The sequence below is a fragment of the Sciurus vulgaris genome (genome assembly GCF_902686455.1).
Source record: "Sciurus vulgaris genome assembly, chromosome: 1".
Classification (NCBI taxonomy): Eukaryota; Metazoa; Chordata; class Mammalia; order Rodentia; family Sciuridae; genus Sciurus; species Sciurus vulgaris.
This window is the reverse complement of record NC_136461.1, coordinates 176,934,579-176,954,545: the sequence shown is the minus strand read 5'-3', so window position 1 is coordinate 176,954,545 and position 19,967 is coordinate 176,934,579. Positions and strand designations below refer to the sequence as shown.

The 19,967-nt window shown below is 35.4% G+C and overlaps 1 protein-coding gene across 4 annotated transcripts in view; it reads left to right on the top strand.

Annotated features, from left to right (window-relative positions):
* The window catches only part of AZIN1 (antizyme inhibitor 1), a 29,125-nt gene extending 9,798 nt beyond the window's left edge, over positions 1-19,327 (top strand). Inside the window, exons 3-13 of one of the 4 annotated variants that reach the window (XM_079107365.1) lie at positions 2,842-2,986; positions 7,721-7,917; positions 10,750-10,923; positions 11,506-11,678; positions 13,069-13,203; positions 14,406-14,487; positions 14,843-14,917; positions 15,893-16,055; positions 17,808-17,923; positions 18,230-18,444; positions 18,638-19,327. In XM_079107365.1, the coding sequence (XP_078963491.1) occupies positions 7,816-7,917; positions 10,750-10,923; positions 11,506-11,678; positions 13,069-13,203; positions 14,406-14,487; positions 14,843-14,917; positions 15,893-16,055; positions 17,808-17,923; positions 18,230-18,444; positions 18,638-18,749 (1,347 nt within the window). In that variant the 5' untranslated portion in view covers positions 2,842-2,986; positions 7,721-7,815 and the 3' untranslated portion in view covers positions 18,750-19,327. Of the gene's footprint in view, positions 1-2,841; positions 2,999-7,720; positions 7,918-10,749; positions 10,924-11,505; positions 11,679-13,068; positions 13,204-14,405; positions 14,488-14,842; positions 14,918-15,892; positions 16,056-17,807; positions 17,924-18,229; positions 18,445-18,637 lie in introns of all 4 variants that reach the window. The other 3 variants (XM_079107366.1, XM_079107367.1, XM_079107364.1) reach the window with 3 other exon arrangements.
* Positions 19,328-19,967: the final 640 nt, after the last annotated feature.

Below are 19,967 nucleotides of genomic sequence, written 5' to 3'. Positions count from 1 at the left end.
CTACAGATACTTTTCCAGTGAAAGTACTTACATAATGAAGGCCCAGGAAACAGATAGTTTGTCCTTAACCTCCCCATTCATATGTTATCCACACCTAGTTAAGTAGTTTGTTGCTAACTGAAGCAGAGATTTAGCCATCCTTTTCCCCAATCTAGTGTTTTTCACTTGATCGTTCAAGTAGGATAACATCCTGACTTAGAAGGATTAGGCTGGTTAGGTTCAACCTGCCGGGGAATGTACCCAGCCACTGTGAGGTTTGAAATGCCTTTAATAGATTGACTCACAGCAGGAGTCAAAACAGCAAACTCTTGAAATATTCTCCGTGAACTTTTTGCCTTATTTTATGTAAGGACATATTTCAAGTCTGTCTTTAGGATTTGTTTGCTATGGAATTATATTACTTTTTGTTCATTATCTAGCTTCATTAGTTTGTGAACTGATCTTTGTTACCTCAAAGTTGATTTGGGGGACAGTGGTGAGTTTTTTATTGTGATGTGTATGGTCTTGATCTCTAGAGGTGTCCTCTAGAACTGCTGTTTTTGAAACACTAGCCACATACAGGTGCCTTTTAAATTTGATAAATTAAAACTAAATAAAATTTAGGGATCGGGAGCATAACTCAATGATAGAGCACTTGCCTAGCATGTGTGAGGCCCTGGGTTTGATTCCTATTACTGGAGATGGGGGAAGCCTTTGTTTTAAAAAGTTCAGTTTCTCAGATGCATGAGGGTTATATATGCTTGAACTACCAGTAAAGAGCATTTCACTCATAGAAGTTGGTCAGCACTACTCTAGAATGATTATTTTAAATGAAATACAAATCACATTCTAAGGTTTGTCTAATAAAATTGTTGCTGAATTTGTAAGGGCTTATTTGTATATTCTCATTGGATTTTTTATTTGTCTAACATATTCTTAGGATACTACTCCTTACAGTGACTGTACCTCATGTAAACTGAAATTAATGTTAGCTTTATGTTGACTTTTCTTTTGGTACCAGGGATTGAACCCAGGGGTGCGCTTAACCACTGTGCCACATCCCCAGCGCCCCCCCCTTTTTTTTGGGGGGGGGGACAAGGTCTTGCAAAATTGCTGAGGCTGACCTTGAACTTGAGATATTTTTGCTTTATCCTGAATTACTGAAATTACAGGTGTGCTCTACTGTGCTTGGTGGCTTCAGGTTATTTTTACCTACTTCTTGCTCTTTACTGAAAGTATTCTTACATCCACTTTGCAAAGAGGTGTTAAAAGAAGTATTCATCACCTAGGTTCAGTGTAATCAACAAGTTATATTTGGTGTGATCACAAGTAGGATGGTGTATCCTAGTATGTTCATCTTGGAAACTATAACAACAATGCCCAAATAATTTGCCAAATGAGGGTATTTTCTCTCCTGAATTCATGAACTCCTACAGGTTATAAGAAAAAGGAAAAGCACAATTTATAAAAACCATGGACTAGAAATTCATTTGTCACTCTCAACCTAGCATTTCCATCCTTGTTCATGTACCCTAGACTCTAGCACCTATATCTATTTAAACTAGCTAACAGAATAGGGTATCTTGTAAGATAGCATATGGCCAAATACTGCTTAGGATCCCATAGAAGAAGAAAACTATTAAATAAGGGAATGGTGGGTAGCAAAAGTCTAAACATTCTATAGGGGGATGACACATACCAACACCACCTGGGAGAAGGTCCTCTGAGATATGAATCTTGTTTCTTAATTGCTTGCTTAACCTGTATTACACATGTTTTATATACAATAAAAACAAAAAGTATTCCATGGTAGTTAGGGCAGTTAGTGAGACCTGCCTAAGGTATGATTATGTTAAATCTTATTTATATTAAATAAGATATTATCACATCTTATTTAACCAAGGGGATTTAAATGTTTTTCTTGTGCAGACACACACATACTTTCTCTAGAATCAAGACATTTTAAAAGGGAGTTTAATAAGTGTTAATTCTGCATGTGAAAGTAACATTGCTGTGAAAATTCTGTAATTTATTTTCTTACTAAGATACGTTTTAATATCTATTTTGAGGCATTTTGAACCTAATTTGAAATGAGTTGGGCCCATTTCCTTAACCCTCACCCCATCTCTTGTTCATTCTTGTTCTCTTAAGGGGAAAAAATATCTTCAGCATCTTTTAGTGTTCTTTCTCTAGGTTTACTCAGTGTCTCCCCCCCCCCCCAACTCATCACCTGAAAAATAAGTTTTTATGAGTATTTATTGTGATCACTAGCTTTCCAGTTATGATGAGTTGAGGCAAGCCCTGTGATGGTTCTCCTGAGTGCTCCATCACTTATTTTTGTCCAGTGTGGCAAAAATAGATTATGCGATCTTATGACCACCGCTCAACTTATTAGAACTTCCTCCTATCATTTTTAGTATGTAGCTTCCTAGAATTTTTTTTTTTTTTTTTTTTTTTTTTTAAACTGGTTCAGACCTCCTGCTCGAGGCCTTACCTCTGTAGTGCCAAAGTCATCCTTTAGAAGCCTCTTCTAATGCTATTCTGGTCAATTACTTCTAAAGGCATTCTGTGTGGTAAGTAACTTTTTTTTTTTTTTTTCCTATTTTAGGTAGAATGCAGAAGGGGCTTTGATATCTTTTTAAAAGCTGAGTGCTGAGTCATCAAATGCTTATGTAAAAATAAAGGTAGAAATGCCTTAGGCATCTTCAGAGTAATAGTGTAAATTTCAAAATATCAAGTTTTCATTTTTAATGAGTAAAAGTCCTGTTAGAAAAGTGGTTGATGTTTTAAGGTTGGGTTTCCTGCTTAGATGTCTCTGAAATAGTACTCTCAACCTTTCAGCTCTCCCTGTTCTACTTCCAGGGAGGTCTTCACTTCAGAAATCCAAGACTCATATTCATCCAGCTTGGTGTCAAGTGGGCGTTGCTGCCAGAATTATCTTGTGATTATTTGAGAGATGTATCAGTTTCTTCTGAAGTACAATCAACTGTAGAAGCCTTTGTAGCAGGTGTGTAACAAGGCAAGTGCCCAGCTGCTGCAGCCACTACTCTTGGAGCTACCCTCCCTGTGAACATGAGGACTCAAGGCCTCATGGAAGGCTCCAGGGAGCAGTGTGTGGTTCTTGGGAGCCTTTGTTTCTTTTGGCAGCTCTTCATGAAAAATGTATTATCAAAAACACCAATATAAAGGTGTAAATGAGGAATGTTATACATTTTTTCCCCAGCTGAGTCCAGGTTGAGATTTCCTATTAACATAAGTTACTGTGTGCTTATAGCGACTGTAATAGTGTGAAGTAACCTAGCTTCCTCTCAACCATATGTTAATAAGGTGTTTGGTTGTGAAAATAGCTTTAAAAGTGCTTGTGTGTAGAGAAGACTTTTTGATAATTGTGAATACCAGTGAACATCAGAGCTTTTATACAATTTGCTATCAAGTTCAAGTACTAAAGCATTCTGTTGAAGAGAATCAAAGATCTACATAGAATAGGTTTTCTAAAGTTAAACAAAGAATTTAAGGTCCAACAACACCAAACTAATATAGTGGTGCATAATGTGCTGGAACCAGGAAATTAATCTCGTTTCTGATTTATAAACCAGAAGCACTGGGATAGTTCATCCAACACCCTTGTTTGACTCTGCAGTCTCAGTGGAGAGGATGGAAGGGTCCTGGAAGTAGTCCCTGTGGTGTTAAAAATTGAGGCGAAATTAACTTGGTGAATCTGGCATACAGCATAAACTGCTCACCCCAACATATGCACACTTACGTACTTGCTTGCCTAGAACATGTTACATCTCAATTTTTATTTAATATATTGGCAGCAACTCACTTTAATACCTCTAAACATTCTTGCAAAAATATCTCTTAGTACTTTTTAATGTTAATACAAACCTTGCTTTTTGTGACAGTGCAACTATACAGTATTTTTGCTTACATTAAGAAAATTGCAAGCAAGATCTCATTGAGTCTTTAAACTGCTTTCTTAAACTTCAGTGAGATGGTGGTGTGATAATGAAGGTAGGAAGACTCAAGATTAGGCTACTTTGACCCTGATTAACCCTTTTTTGTGGAAATACTGAATCTCCAATGACAGACATTTCATTTGAGTTTATTGGCTCAAAGTGTCTTAGAAAGCCTGTTTTCTGAAGATAGTTGTGTTTGCAAGTTTGGTTGCAGAATTCATTTTTTTCTGGGACTGCCTTTTAATTTTTAATAGTAACTGATAGCGAAACTTTACATTTACATGCAGGTCACTTGCATGTCACAGTTAAAGGCTCCTTTTAAGAATGTCAAAGACAGCTGGGTGTGGTCATGCACACTTGTAGTTTCAACAGCTTGGAAGGCTGAGGCAGGAGGATCACAAGCTCACCATCAGCCTCAGCAACTTAGAGGTGGCCTATGCAATTTAGCTAGATCCCGTCTCAAAATAAAAAGGGCTGGAGATGTAGCTCAGTGGTAAAGTGGCCCTGGGTTCGATCCTTAGTAACACCACAAAAAAATGTCAAAGACCACTTCAATGCAAAGGGGATACATTATTACCACCTCTTAAATTTAAGAACTCCCTAATTTAGTTGGCAATTGTAGCTTAGTGGTAGAGGGTACAAACAAGCACCCACAAGGCCCTGGGTTTGATCTCCAGCAGCAAAGATTAAAACAAATAGAACTTTCCAGTATTGGAGTTGTGAAGCCCTTTTTTTCATCTGTTCCCAAGACCTACTCCTGCTAATGAGTTGGTTTTAATCGATTATTTTATTGTAATTTTCAGTATAATTAAGAAAATCAAGTAGCATTTCATGTACCACGTCTGTTTTAGTGGTTTCAGATGTGCTTTAATTCTTTTTGTGAAGTACTGTCAATATAAGAAATGAGTTTTATTTTTTCTAACAGTCCTTTTCTGTTTGGTTAATAATTCTACAGTTACTTCTGAACTGACAGTTCCACTACAAAAAACATTCTCTTTTTTTGCTTTGTGGCCAGGGCATGCTTTCCAGTATTCTTATTCTTGGTGGTATATTTTTATTCAGATTGATAATAACATTTGTCAGCTGTTTGGGTTTGGCCTTTTAATTAATGTTTAAAATTGTTTTACTTCAAAAGAACACTTAAAGTGGTGAGAAGTAGAGGTTTTTGGTTTCTGGGTTGAGAATTTATTGGAAATGGGACATGAGAGTACTTTGGTAGTAGGTGATTATATATCAAATGAATACACATTATTGCATGTAAACAGTTAATATGTATGCAAAAATGGAAAAAAATAATTTCAAATTTGGAGTCTACGTATCTGAAAATCAGACAAAAGATTCAGAATAGCAGGATTAAAATTGAGACTATAGAGTCAGGAGTTTTGTGGTCCAGTGCTTAGCCTGTGTGAAGCCCTGGGTTCAGTCCCTAGCACCAAAGAGGAAAAAAAGAAAAAGGAAAACAGTCATAAAGAAAAGTAAAAGCTGTGAGTAGGCACAAAATGATGTTTTTTATTCCAGTGGAAATGCAGTAGAAGAACTTAACTGTGGGAATTAATGTCTGAAAATGGTTAGTTGGTATGAGAATGTGATAAATAAAGTTGTATTAAAGAGACTGAATTGTGTTATTTCCAACAAAAGAAATCCTTTGTTTTATAGGGATGAGTTATTGGGAAGGCAAGTTTTGCATTTTATTTTAAACACAGTTTGTTCACCAGTTTTATTTAACATAGCATGGCATACTGCTATAATAACATGAACATGTTTGCTTTAGATTGAAGTTAGTTTTAATAGGCAGTGATAGTTAAACACTCTAGATTCTGTACTATGAAATTACTTGGGAAAAATATTTTTACGCTTATGATCATACTACATAATAAAACTGAAGAATGGGCTTTCTGCAGGTAAGATCGGATTGAGTGGCCTGATGTGTTTGTAAGTACTGAATGCTAAAGCAAAATTACCATGAGCTGCAGAAATTTAAGGTTATCTTGTCCTAACTTTAAAAGCGAGACTTGTAGCCTATTGGTAGAATTCTTACCTAGGATGCATGAGGTTCTGGGTTCAATCCCCAATTCAAACTATAAACTTTTTGTATTTGGCCTCAGTTGTCTTGATGGTACACTGTCCATCAAGATTTCTCAAGTAAACACTATAGTTGAGATATTTTGTTTAGGCTAAAGATCTTGATAATGAAATAAACAAAAACTGGCTGGTAAAACAGTGGTACCAAACCTTGGTAGTACCAAACCTTGGTGCACGAATCTTTTTGCATTAGTGTTCTTTTTCTGTCAACTTGGTACTAAGTATCCACACTGAGTTGGAGTTATTGCTTAAGATAAATACATATTCTTAGCCTAAAACGTCTACTTTCTGGGCACAGGTTTACTTCAGTCCTGGTAAAACATCCTTTAGAGAATGTCTAGACTATGATTTGACTTTACCGCATAAGTATTAATTGTCATGCAGACATGCCTAAATTAACTTCTTTGGTATGATAAAAATAACGTCAACTTTAGTCTCCACCCTAGCATGAGGATGAACTGAATCTAGTTGGATTCTTGGAAATGAAGCATGTTTTAAAAGTTAAAACTAAATATTGTTTATATTTCATGAAATTTGACTTAATACTACAGCTTACTGAGCAGTTTTCTTCTGATGCAACCAAAAAGCTGATACTGTGTGTGGGAACCCTTGAAAATGGAGTGCACTTTCAGGATGAGGACCATCACCCAACAGGAACTCCTACACAGGGTATAGGGAGGTGGAAGATGATGGGTAGCAGGAGGAATCAAGGACACAGGAAAAACCATAAGGTTTTATCAAGGCAGAATTAGCCACACAAAGTGAGCAGTAGTTTATCCAAAGGACTTGTTCTATCTTGTTTATGTTAGAAGGTATCATTTCCTAAAGTCACCTAAGGATCAGTGAAATTCAACAGAGAAGATGAGCCTCATCTAGCAGGAATGTTGCCCCAGAAAATGGGTGACCAGGGAAGTGGGAAGGCTTGATTGATTGGTAAGATGGGTTTAACCCAAGGCCTTTAAAAAAAAAAAATCAGAGGTCTTAGTAACTGGTTCTGGATGTATAGGTTCCTAGCTTATACCTAGTTTCTTATTAGGCATTTTTGTATTTCTGGCAGTTTACAACTCAGTTTTTATCTCTTTGAGCTAACACTTAAGCAGGTGTTTTTAGTTCATATGCTTTTTTGGTGTGGGGTCACAACAACCTTTTGAGAAAATAAATAAGATAGTTAAGGAAGATTTTGAGAAATTGAGGCAAGATTTGTGTCATTCTAAAAGACAGCCCAGACCAGGTGTTCTGATTCCTATCTGAGTCATTTTACCAAGTCAGAAAATCTCTTAAGACTTAATGATACTAGTGCTACCTTGATACAGTTGTATCATTTACATTGCAGTAAAACCTAGACAGTCTATAATCAAAGTCATAGTTTGTCCCCTGAAGCTATCCTCCACCCCAGCCCAGTTCTGTTATTTTCACCTACTCTAGAATTTTGTAAGACATGTCTGCAGTCACCTGGTGGTACTGTTCCTGGGCACCTATGTGGGTTACCTTTTCAATAAATTATATTGAGCATATTTCTTAAATGTGTATAATATGTATGTATTTACTTCTTAGAGTGGGCATTAAAGTAATCCAGTGTTTCTGAATGTCAAGTGATCACAGATTCTTCACTAAATTTAGCACTTGGCACATTTTCACTAGGGATTCATGTCATGTTTATTGCAGTAATGCAGACTTTGATATAAATTTTATTTTGACAGTTTGTTGCATATTCTAAGGACCCAGACATAGGCTTGGTGGCCCGTCTCTTGTTTTTCCTGGTTTATGACTTTCGGCTTTGTGGAATACGGCTGAGATGAAAGGATTTATTGACGATGCAAACTACTCTGTTGGCCTGTTGGATGAAGGAACAAACCTTGGAAATGTTATTGATAACTATGTTTATGAACATACTCTTGTAAGTGCCATTTCATAATTCCAAACATAATTTTCCTAAGTTGAAAACACCAGTGCTTTGTTAATTTCTAAGAAGTTAACCTGATTTAAAAAGTGTTTGATTCAGTTAACTTTTCCAGGTTTTAAGTTGACACACCCTACCCTGAAGAGTGTATCACTTTTTAGTCTACATTATTTAAAAATGCTTCATAATTGCCATTTCTCTTCTTTAACACCTTGCTGGAAAACCTAATCAGCACACGACTTCTTACTAATTTTTCTCAACATAATTATTTAATTCATTTTAATTTTCTTTACATATGTTAAGAATTTGATAATTTATACTGAATGTTTATTCCTCAGAACTGTCAACATCTACACAGTCATACATTACAGAATTGCATTCATCGCTAATTTAGGTCATTTGTTTTTATTTTAGACTAATAGAATTATTTTCATTTATTAACTTAAATGGATTCCCACCCCGATACTAGGGTTGAAGCTAGTGTTACTGTATGCTTTACCAGTGTCCTACTACTGAGCCTCATCCCCCTACTCCTTTTTTGGAGCAGGAGTGGGTTACCAGGGATTGAACTCCGGGTCACTTGACCACTGAGCCATATCCCCAACAACCCCCCCCCCCCCTTTTGTTTTTGTATTTTATTTAGAGACAGGGTCTTGCTGAGTTGCTTAGGGCCTTGGTTTTGCTGAGGCTCTTTTTGAACTCAGCCTCTGGAGCCGCTGGATTACAGGTCTACACCACTGCCTCTGGCCTGCCCCTTCTATTTTTTTGAGACAGGACTTTGCTAAGTTGCCCAGGCTGGTCTCAACTTGGAATCCTGTCTCGGCTTCCTGGTTAGTTGGGATTATAGGCATGTGCCATGTCATCTGGCTAGAATTTGCTCATTTATGGGAGCTAGTTTCTTATATATTCTCCAAATTTGTTGAAGAATTATCATGTTATTCTAGATGCCCAAAAGTCTTCTGTCCTTTTGGCTTTCATTCTACAGAGGTGCTGGAGTAGTCTTCCCTTTAACTCCAGCAAAATCTCTTATTTTTCTCATCCCTTTATCATCACACTTTGAAAAAATAGTAACACAGTTCAACCAGCTTTTAAGAAGCTCGTGATCAGATTTTGGTGCTCTTTATCATCCTCTTTTGACTAACATTTTGTTCCAGGGGTCAGATAAAATCTTAGAAATACTTGTCATACATCCCATACTTTTCCCACATCCTAAATCACCCCACGTGTAGTAACATCTAGTCAGGCTTAGTCTTCAGCCACATTTTCTACTCATTTAACAGATTCATCTAAATGTGTGGCTTAAAATTGGTACTGCTATATTTTTGTGAGGTGCTCAGTCCACCACTTTTGGTCTGTCTTTCCTTAGCTCACTTTCTTCCTTAATGTTCTTTGTACTGATCTTTCATTATCCCTGATTTGACTTTGCATGTGATTTATAATAGTGATCTCCTAATTTCACATTTTCTCCTTAATTTTGATGAATAGTCATTAAGTACAAAGCTTCCCTGTTTCCTAAATTCATTAGTTTTTCATTGCCTACTCTGATTTTTCCAGTTTCATATTTTGTCTAAGGTAATGCAACTGAATATGTGGCATTTTTTAATGCCAACTCTCTTGGCAGTTAACCCATAAATGCCTTAATTTTTTTTCACATTAATAATGTATAAAACCTTGTTTCTAATACTATGGACGGCATGTTTTGTGAGGCTTGGGTAGTTTAATACAGCTATTTCAAATCTGCCAACCAACACAACAGCCCATAATTTTCATTCATGTTTTATCAACTGGGAAGTATATACTTTTTTTTTTTTTTTTTTTTTTAGGGGGGTGGTACTGGGGGATTGAACCCAGGGCCTCATGTGTGCATGCTAAATGAGCTCTCTTTTACTAAACTACATCCCCTTCCCACCCCTTTTTTATGTGGGTGGGGGGTGCGTTGATAAGGTCTTAATTATGTTGCTCAGTTTGGGCTCAAGGACTCCTTCCTTCCTCTGCCTCCCTATTAGTTGAGATTGTAGGCATGCACCACTGCGAGTGGTTTTTCACATACTCAATAAACAAACAAATAAATCAAAACCAAAAATGGTTTCCCTGTGAAGTTGCTCCCTTATTTTACTAGCTTGTCTTAATGTGCAGTTTTTTTGGTACTGGCAATTGACCCAGGGGTGCTTCTATTGAGCTATACCCGAGTCCTTTTTATTTTGAGGATTCTCACTAATTTTGCTGAGACTGACCTTGAACTTGTTGTCTCCGTGTCTCAGCCTCTGGTGTCACTGAGATATTATAGTCATGTACCACCGTGCCCACCTTAATGTGCAGTTTTAATGGAGGGGTATATTCTTTGTTGAGCATTCCAAATTCTCACTGTATTCAGAAAATTATATTCTAACCTGCCAAAGTAGGTCTATTTTAAACAGTAGCATGGAATGAAATAGGTCTCCTTCACTCAACTATTAAAAAGTATAATTGAGGAAATTGATTCTTATGAGAGCCTTTGGAGTTGATATTAAAAATAAGCTCAAAGAGTATGTTTTTTATACCAGTATAGCACATACAGCAAAATGCCCAATTTTAAAAGATCAAGACTCTAGAGCTCAATGGTAGAGCACTTGCCTCACGTGGATGAGGCCCTGGGCTGAATCCCCAGGTACTGCAAAAACAAAATGAAGATAAATGTGTTTAGATTTTCTTTTAATGTTTACTGGGACTCATTTAATTGTGAATAAAAAACTTAAATATGTTAGTGAATATAAAGAAAGGTGGGTGTTCTTTTTCTACTTATGTTAGTCTGTTTTCAATGGTTCTTTGATCTTTTTTTAACCATAATAGACAGGGAAAAATGCATTTTTTGTGGGGGATCTTGGAAAGATTGTGAAGAAACACAGTCAATGGCAGAATGTAGTGGCTCAGATAAAGCCATTTTACACAGTGAAGTGCAACTCTACTCCAGCTGTACTTGAGATTTTGGCGGCTCTTGGAACTGGATTTGCTTGTTCCAACAAAGTAAGTATTGGATTATTTTTTCACTAATCCCAACATTTTAAAATTCACTTTCACTTGTAGCTACCCACAACAGTAGCAGAACAAATGTAAAAACAGTTTGACTTTTGGATGACTTTTAAATAATTTTATTCAAATGCAGTGCATTATTAGAAATCTATTAACTTTTCAGTTGTATCAATAAAAAAGTTTCAATGTGATGATGTTTTGAAAAGCTTTCTCTTTGTTAATCATAAACTTGGATTTATTCTTCATTCTTAATCTAGAGCTAGCTCTACACCAGACTACTTCTTACTATAGCAAGTACTTCCACACTCAGATTTTTCTTATTAAATGATTTATTTTTATTTTTAGTTTTTAAAACAAGAGGTACAGGGAAGCATTGTTAGAATAGAAACTGACCTAAGGAAATAGAAAAATAACCTATGTATTCTTTGAGTATGAAGCTCTCTGGTAGAGCACTTTCTAACATGAGCACGGCCTTAGATTTATTCCCCATCACTGCAAAAAAGTATAAGATAGTAATTGAATGAAAGTAATCAAAGTTTTGCCTTTTAGATGAGTGTTCTAAATCTCTTTTCACAGAATGAAATGGCTTTAGTACAGGAATTGGGTGTATCTCCAGAAAATATTATTTACATAAGTCCTTGCAAGCAAGTTTCTCAGATAAAGTATGCAGCAAAAATTGGAGTAAATATCATGACGTGTGACAGTGAAATTGAATTGAAGAAAATTGCACGTAATCACCCAAATGCCAAGTAAGTGTAAAAAAAAAAAAAAAAATTAAGTACTTGAATATTATCTAAATGCTTAGGGCATGAGTTTATGTTTAGCCTGGGAAGGATGGGTATTATGGTAGAGCAGTGATACGTAGGTAATTATGATTTTATTTAGAGTTCCTTTACGGAAAATGCTAATAGCATTTTAATTGACTATCTCCTTTATATCCTCCTTTATCCTTTATCCTCTTGATGTGGAATTGGGATGAAGCAACTGCACTTGGATATGATCTTTAACTCAAGGAAAAAAAATTGGTGTAAAAATCAAATTAAGGCCATACCTATATTATGAGAAATATGTTCCTGAAAATATGTATCATACCTATATTTTCTTTGTATACCTGTAATTTTCTTAACTGATTTTAAGGTGTTCTTTTTTGGGGGGGGGGGGGGGGTGCTGGGGATCGAACCCAGGGCCTTGTGCTTACAAGGCAAGCACTCTACCGACTGAGCTATCTCCCCAGCCCCTAAGGTGTTCTTCAGTTATCCTGGCGGCACTCATTACTCTGAAAACCTTGGGATTAAATCCTTTTGGAAGAAAAGTTAGTAGGGGACCACTTTCCTTCAAAAAAAAAAAAAAAGTCTACCTGTTCTGTGGTCTTAAGACAAACTTTGACTTGTGGTATTTACCATGTTAGATTGCAAACAGAATGGTACATTCTTGATAGAGGTTATTCTCCTTTTGGAATAATTTTGTTTTCATCGATTTTTGTCTTCTGATCATTTGTCACTTCATTAGGAATTCCATGGGAAAACAGTTTTACAAACAGCATTTATGTATTCTGCCTTTTAGAGGTTTATCAGTTATTCGATTCCTGACAATAGATAAAATGTAATCAGTTCTTGATCATTTTGTCTTGATTTTCCTGGTTTGAAAGAAGTAGATTTGAATAAAGCAGACTAAATGTTGCCATTTAGACTGTAACTAAAATATTTAGAGTGTGTAATAAAGGGTTAGCTAGCTAGAAAAATCTAGGAACTTTGACGATTAAAGCCCCAGTGTTTTTACTGAAAGACATTGATGGCATTGCTATTCAATTTAGTATTTCTAGGTGGATTTATGGACTGATGGACTTCATTTGAAAGTAATGTCTCTCATTACAGAGCCCAACTGACTCTTGCTGCTACAGGAGTCATAAACTTGCTGCATTTTCCAAAATCCCATCCTTGTAAGCTTCATGCTGTAGGCCCTAATTGCTAGTTTTTTCTCTATACAGGATTGTTTTTCATTAGGTTCACTTGATTCATCCATCGCTGGATTCGGGAGCACTGGCAACATAATCAACACACTTCCTACAATCTTCAGGCTTCAAATGTGCTGATGATGATGTAAACCAACTCTGCCCCAATCATCTTCCTCTTCTCTTAGGGTCTTACTACATATTGCAACAGAAGATAATATTGGAGGTGAAGAGGGTAACATGAAGTTTGGCACTACACTGAAGAACTGTAGGCATCTCTTGGAATGTGCTAAGGATCTTGATGTTCAAATAATTGGGGTCAAGTGAGTATTGGTTTTAAACTGCATTTATAGTGATAATCTCTCTGGCTATTGATTTTGCATGAAATCTCAGATTTTCACTTTTCAGTTCTAATATCCATACATTTTTTCTTGGTTTAAGAGAAACAAATATTCTTTTTCCTTTTTCATTCGCTTATATGACTACTACCTCCTCCCAATAGAGAGAGAGAGTAGGAAGTACAGAAAAAATTAAATCCTCTTTTTTTGAGAGGAGTGAACCTAAGGATTCATGCATGCTATATGCAAGCTCTACTATTGAACCTCCTCTCTAGCCCCTAAATCATCTCATTTTAGATTGGATGGGTGGGATTTACTAGAATTTAATGAATGTTAAAATGGTATTCAATTGCTAACTTGTAGATTTCATTTTGTTTCTCATCTGATTTTTCCTCTTCTTAATCCTTCAGGGCCACTTCAATAAATCAGACTTTGTTTTATCCTTTAAAGTTTTTAAATGTGAAGAAACTTATATCCAGAAGTATAATGATTTGGTCAAAATCTCAGAACTAATGAAGACACAATAATACTAAGCCCCAGATTTTCTGGGTTTCCCGTCCATTGCTAGTCTCAGTTACAGTGAAAGGTCTTTTGCTTTTTAAAATACTCACAAAGATATGTAGTTCTTTGTATATTTTTCCATACATCTTTGTACACAAAAAATAGTTGGTAACCTTTTAAATGAAATTGAATCTTGTATTCTGCACAATAGATAACATTTTTGGGGTGTTTATGTTTCTATGAATTTTTGACATTTATGTAACCACTGGCACAATCAGGATACAGTAGAACATTATTTGAGTTAAATTTAAGAATTTTAATTTGAAGCTTATAATATCACTAAAGAAATACTAATGAGTATTACTCAGCCAGTTGACTTGATGTTTGTTTGTATTACACAAGTGACGTAGTTCTGTATTTGATCAGATAAATTTGACTAAATTTGAGATCCCATTAGTAAAACCATGCCCTATTTTATGAAGTGTGACTGTCTGAATCATTAAAGCTTTTTGTTTTATAGCATTACAATATCATTCAAACATTTCTTAAAAGCGTGGAATTTGGACTTTGATAATTAGAGGCTATTATTAGGTATTTGGTTAAATTAATGTGTGACTGATGGTATCAGTGTGGTAGATAATTGAAAGGAATTAAAAGTGCTTTAAATTTATTATTATTTCTTTTAGATTTCATGTTTCAAGTGCTTGCAAAGAATCTCAAGTATATGTCCATGCTCTATCTGATGCCCGATGTGTATTTGACATGGCTGTAAGTTTGTTCTTTAAATTATTTTTGCATTTTAAGCCAGAATATTATTTAAGACTCAGTATTGTTTTTGTCTGTGTGAATTACTCAATATTACACATACCTAAGGGTTCAGGGCTTCATGCAGTCATGCTCCTTAAGTAGGTAAAGGAATGAAATAGTAATTTATATATGTCTAAAAGAGTGCAGATAACATCAGGGAAATGGTAATATACTTAACATCGAATTAATCTGTTGCTATTAATAAAAACTAAAGAATTTGATGTACTGAAGGTCAGAAAACAGATCTTTACCTTGGGGGCAGGGGTTGGAAATGTTCTCACATCCAAAAGCATTTATAATGTTTTTTCGTCTCTAGGGAGAATTTGGCTTTACAATGAACATGTTAGACATTGGTGGAGGCTTTACAGGAACTGAATTTCAATTGGAAGAGGTAAGTGTGCTTTAGTGGATGGGTATATTGGAATAGTTTGCCTTCTTTGCTACTTAAAATTGAGTAGGCTGGAATTTTTACAATGGCAAAAACATTCATAAAGAAAATCAACAGCAATGAGAAGTCCTAGCTAATTTTGAAGTTTGATATTCTTGAAATTCTTTGAATCCTAGAGCTGGAGATTTGGCTCAGTGGTAGAACACTTGCCTAGCATACATGAGACGCTGGATTCAAACTCTAGCAATGGGGAAGGAAAAAAAAAAAAAAAAAAAAAAACCTCTTCCAAACCCTGTAACATTATCACAAAACATCCTCCCCCACCACCTAGTCCTGGGCAGTTCAGCCCAGGGCTTTGTGAATGCTAGGCAAGCACTTTTAGTGAGCTGTACTCTCAGCCTCACAAAAGATTTCCTATTTCAGTCAGTCAGTTATTTATTTATTTATTTATTTATTTTATTTATTATTCTTTGTCTTTTTGGTACCAGGGATTGAACCCTGGGGGACTTAACTACTGAACCACATCCCCAGCTCTTAATATTTTACTTAGAGACGGGGTCCTGCTAAGTTGCTTAGGGCCTTGGTGAGTTGCAACTCCCTAGCTGCTGGGATTACAGGCATGGGCCACCGCCTCAGGCCCTTTAGTTTCTATTCTTGATGTCCACATGAACTCAATTTTAGTAACTAATGCCCTTCACCTTCTTGTTCAACCCTCTTTCCCTTTTGCTATAATATCTAGAAATTTGTTTGAAATGAATTAAGGCTTTTTAAAATTAATGCCATTCTGGTTGTTAATAAAATTTGGACTTGAAGGCCTGCACAGTTTTTAAAGGTTTACCTACTAAATAGCTAAGCTTCATGGTCTGTATTTGGAGCTTCGTAAGTTTCCTAGGAAACTTAGTTAATAGATGTCAAATTCTTAATTGAGAATTCTGTAATCCAGTATTGACACCATAATCTGGAATTTAAAATTCATAGGTTAATCATGTTATCAGCCCTCTGTTGGATATCTACTTTCCTGAAGGCTCTGGCATTAAGATAATTTCAGAACCTGGAAGCTACTATGTATCTTCTGCATTTACACTTGCAGTTAATATCATTGCAAAGAAAGTTGTCGAAAATGATAAATTTTCCTCTGGAGGTAAGTTATTAAACTTTATAGTTTTATTTTTGTTAGTAGGTAATTCCACATAGTCTGGGCATGAATAGGTGTTCATAAAGTTAAGGGTGGTTTTCAACCAGCTAGGGATTTTTCAAAAGGCTATAGCCAAGGTACTGTTCCGTAAGACTTTAAATCCAACTCTCTTGGTACAGATGTTTAGATATACATGCTTAGGTGAACTTCCAGATGATTGGCTCTCATACCTTATTGAAAGCCAATTTCATTGTGATCTCTGTTAACATTGCTTTTGGCCTCAGATGGGTTAGGTAGAATCTGCCCCATATATTTTTTTAACACGAGGACTAACAGAATCCTTATACTCATTCTTCAAGTCAATTCAGTAAAGAAGCATTATTAGATAGTTCATTGTATCATCTAGTATCACTATAGGAAAATAAGATTTCTATATTAATCTGACTTTCTTGTTTTTGATATGGACTAATCCTCAGAACATAGGAATATTTATAATGCTTTACCCAATACTGTCCTTTACAGTAAACTTTTCCTTTTTCCATAATTAAAATGCTGCCCAGAACCACATGTTGCATTTATTTTTTAAAGTTTTGATCACTTCATTATAGTAGATTTCTGCATTGTGGAGTAGCAGTTAATTGAGATTATGTAAAATTACCTGTTTTTCATCATACTTTCACCCATCAGTTTTAACATTTATTAAATCATTTCTGACTCATTATTGAGGTTATTAGTTGGCCTTTAAAGAATACCCTTTTCTTTCCCCATGTTGTCACACATTTCTTGAGATTGTAGGTACTCAATGGGTTATATAATCTATTACTTTCATTGTTATACTGTCAGATTTGAGTCCTTTGACATGCCCCATTGCTTTCTAAGGACTTCTGTAGTTTCTGGTACATGAAGATGGTCTAGGCTCCCCAGGCACAGAGGTGTAGGCCTGTGATATTCCAGCTTCTTGGAAAGCTGAGGCAGAAGGATATCACAAATTTGAGACCAGCCTCAACAACTTAATGAGACCCTATCTCAAAGTAAAAAAATGAAAAGGGCTGGGAATGTAGCTCCCTGGTAGAACACCTAATTTAGCTTCTTTGGTATAATAAAAGTAACCTCAACTTTTTAGTCTCCATATCGTGAAAGAGGTTTGATGAACTGAATCTAGTTGGCATTTTGGAAAGAAAGCTGTATTTTAAAAGTTAAAACTAAGTATTGTTTATGTTTCATGAAATTTGACTAATATTTCAGGCTTATTGTATTCTTTCCCTGCCTCAGTCCTGTAATCAGTCTCTAAGGAGTCCTGGTTCCCATGTGTGAAGGGTAGTATGTAAAAATCCAAGAAATGAATATTGGTTTTGCTGACTAAGTAGAATTGCTGGTCAGAGTATGGGTGTTTCCAAAGAAAGTTTCAAAGTAGTTTTACCTTTTCACCCTACCACTGTCAGTAGATAGACTTGAGTTCTAGTTATTACCCGTCTTTTCTGATATTTTGGTGTTGCCATTCTTTTACTTGACCAAGAAAGTAGGTTTGTTGGGGTGGTGGTTACTCATGATGTAGAACTTTTTTTCATGTGCTTATTGGTCATCTTTTGTGAAGTTTGTGTTCAGTCTTCTGGGCTAAATTTTAAAGTATGTCAGTATATGTCTTTTTTTAAAGTCACTGTATTGATAAACGTGAAAATTACACTGGAAAACACAGTTTATTTAATAATACGTTCTATATTGGATAATTTATTATGAATGCATCTTCTTTTTTCTTAGTAGGGAAAACCGGGAGTGATGAACCAGCTTTCATGTATTATATGAATGATGGTGTTTATGGTTCTTTTGCAAGTAAACTATCTGAGGACTTAAATACCATTCCAGAGGTTCACAAGGTAAGTTCTATTACAAATAATACTGAAATTTATTTGGTAGTTCAAAAACCTAGATGTAGGAAGAGGGTGTTTAGCTCAGTGTTGGAGTCCAAGCTTAGCATATCAGCACACACACCCCCTAAAGGAAAAAAACAAACAAACAAACAAACAAACAAACAAACAAAAAAACCTTAGCTCTTTTTTTTTTTTTTTTTTTTTTTTGAGAAAATCTTTAAGGTGGGGAAAATGCCCCTTTATCACCCTACATATTTAGTACCTGCATGAGTTTGAGTAAAAATCTTATTTTTAAAAATCTTTTTCCTACAGAAATACAAGGAAGATGAGCCTCTCTTTATAAGCAGCCTTTGGGGTCCATCCTGTGATGAGCTTGATCAGATTGTGGAAAGCTGTCTACTTCCTGAGCTGAATGTGGGTGACTGGCTTATCTTTGATAACATGGGAGCAGATTCTTTCCATGAACCATCTGCTTTTAATGATTTTCAGAGGCCAGCTATTTATTACATGATGTCATTCAGTGATTGGTAAGCTGATTTTTATTTTAAAGGAGGTAGTAGGATATTTTAGATTTGTTAATAGGTTCTTTACAAGTAGATAACTTAATAGAAAAATGATAATCTTATGGGTTACTGGAAGATTAGTTATGGCCCTGTTATCCATTTTTTAAGTGATTGTTCTTTGCAAAGACTTAATATTTTGCTTATTTTTTATGTACAGGTATGAAATGCAAGATGCTGGAATTACTTCAGACACAATGATGAAGAACTTCTTCTTTGTGCCTTCTTGCATTCAGCTGAGCCAAGAAGACAGCTTTTCCACTGAAGCTTAAACAGGCATTCACACTTCTTTAGATCTGAAGTTAGAGGTTAAGCTTGTCTGGTCTACATTCCGGTGTGGAAAAAAATTTAAACAATCTTATTCTGTTAATTCTCTTGGAAAAAAAATTAATAGTAATAGCTATTTGGGACCAGATGACTTCAACTTTCATTTATAATTCATTTGGGGGGTAATGGGAGATTTAGATAATGTATCCAGATTTAAACTTACCAGTTTGTTCTACCCCTTAAGTGTTTAAAATAAAATATGCAACAAAATGGATGACTTAGTGGAGATGGAAGCCCACTAATTGGGTTCCCCATTAAACCGTTTACATACAAGTACACAGTTTTTATACTAAGGATTCGTGTTAAAAAGTCTTGTAAAGTTAATGTCTTTCACCCAGATATATCAGATGTCAGTGGAAGGCAAATGTGACTTCATTAGATACGTTTAGTGTATTTAGAATGTGTAAATTTGTGCTTTGAACTGTAGTTTAATAAATGTAAAATTGCATCATAGTATTTGTTGTATTTGACCTAATGTAACCCTTGTATGATTGCAATAAATTTTGTGTAGATTTTACTGTTTTTTCAGGCTAAAACTTTGGGAAAGGGGCTAGATAGGAAAGGTAGTTTTGAAATAGATGTGTATATGGTCTGTTTTGAGGGTTATTTTTCTTTATAGCCCATTTAAGTTTGGTTTGACTTAGTCCATTTTTTCAGTTATTTAATTAGTAATTTAAAGTGTGGTAAATCATTGTGAAGTTCAGATTCATTAATGGAGAGTTGATGTGCATTAAGCATGATATTTAACCATTTTAACACCAAAAACTGTTAATCCTGCATAAACCAGTTGTAACAATTAGTAGGTGTTTCTGTATAGGTAGAATGCATAGAGTACCTTAGTAAATCTTCAAATCAAAAATCTTTCGGCTGACATAGAAGATTCTATTAAATACTTTGAATACACTTGGTTGGGGGGGGAGGGAAATAAAATTGCAGAAAACTGCAGAGCACTAAAAGAAGGGCTACATCTATAACCAGAAATCTGATGCTCTTTTGCACAGAATATTTAAATTCAGAATAGGGAGGGGGTCTGGGGTAAAGCACACTTACTTTTTATTTTTTCAATTTTTCAATTGCAGTGATTTCAAATTTTAGGGTTCTCTTTTGTTATTGGTTTGAATTATTTCCTTAGTTTTTTGTTTTCCTATTTGTTCAGCTTAGTA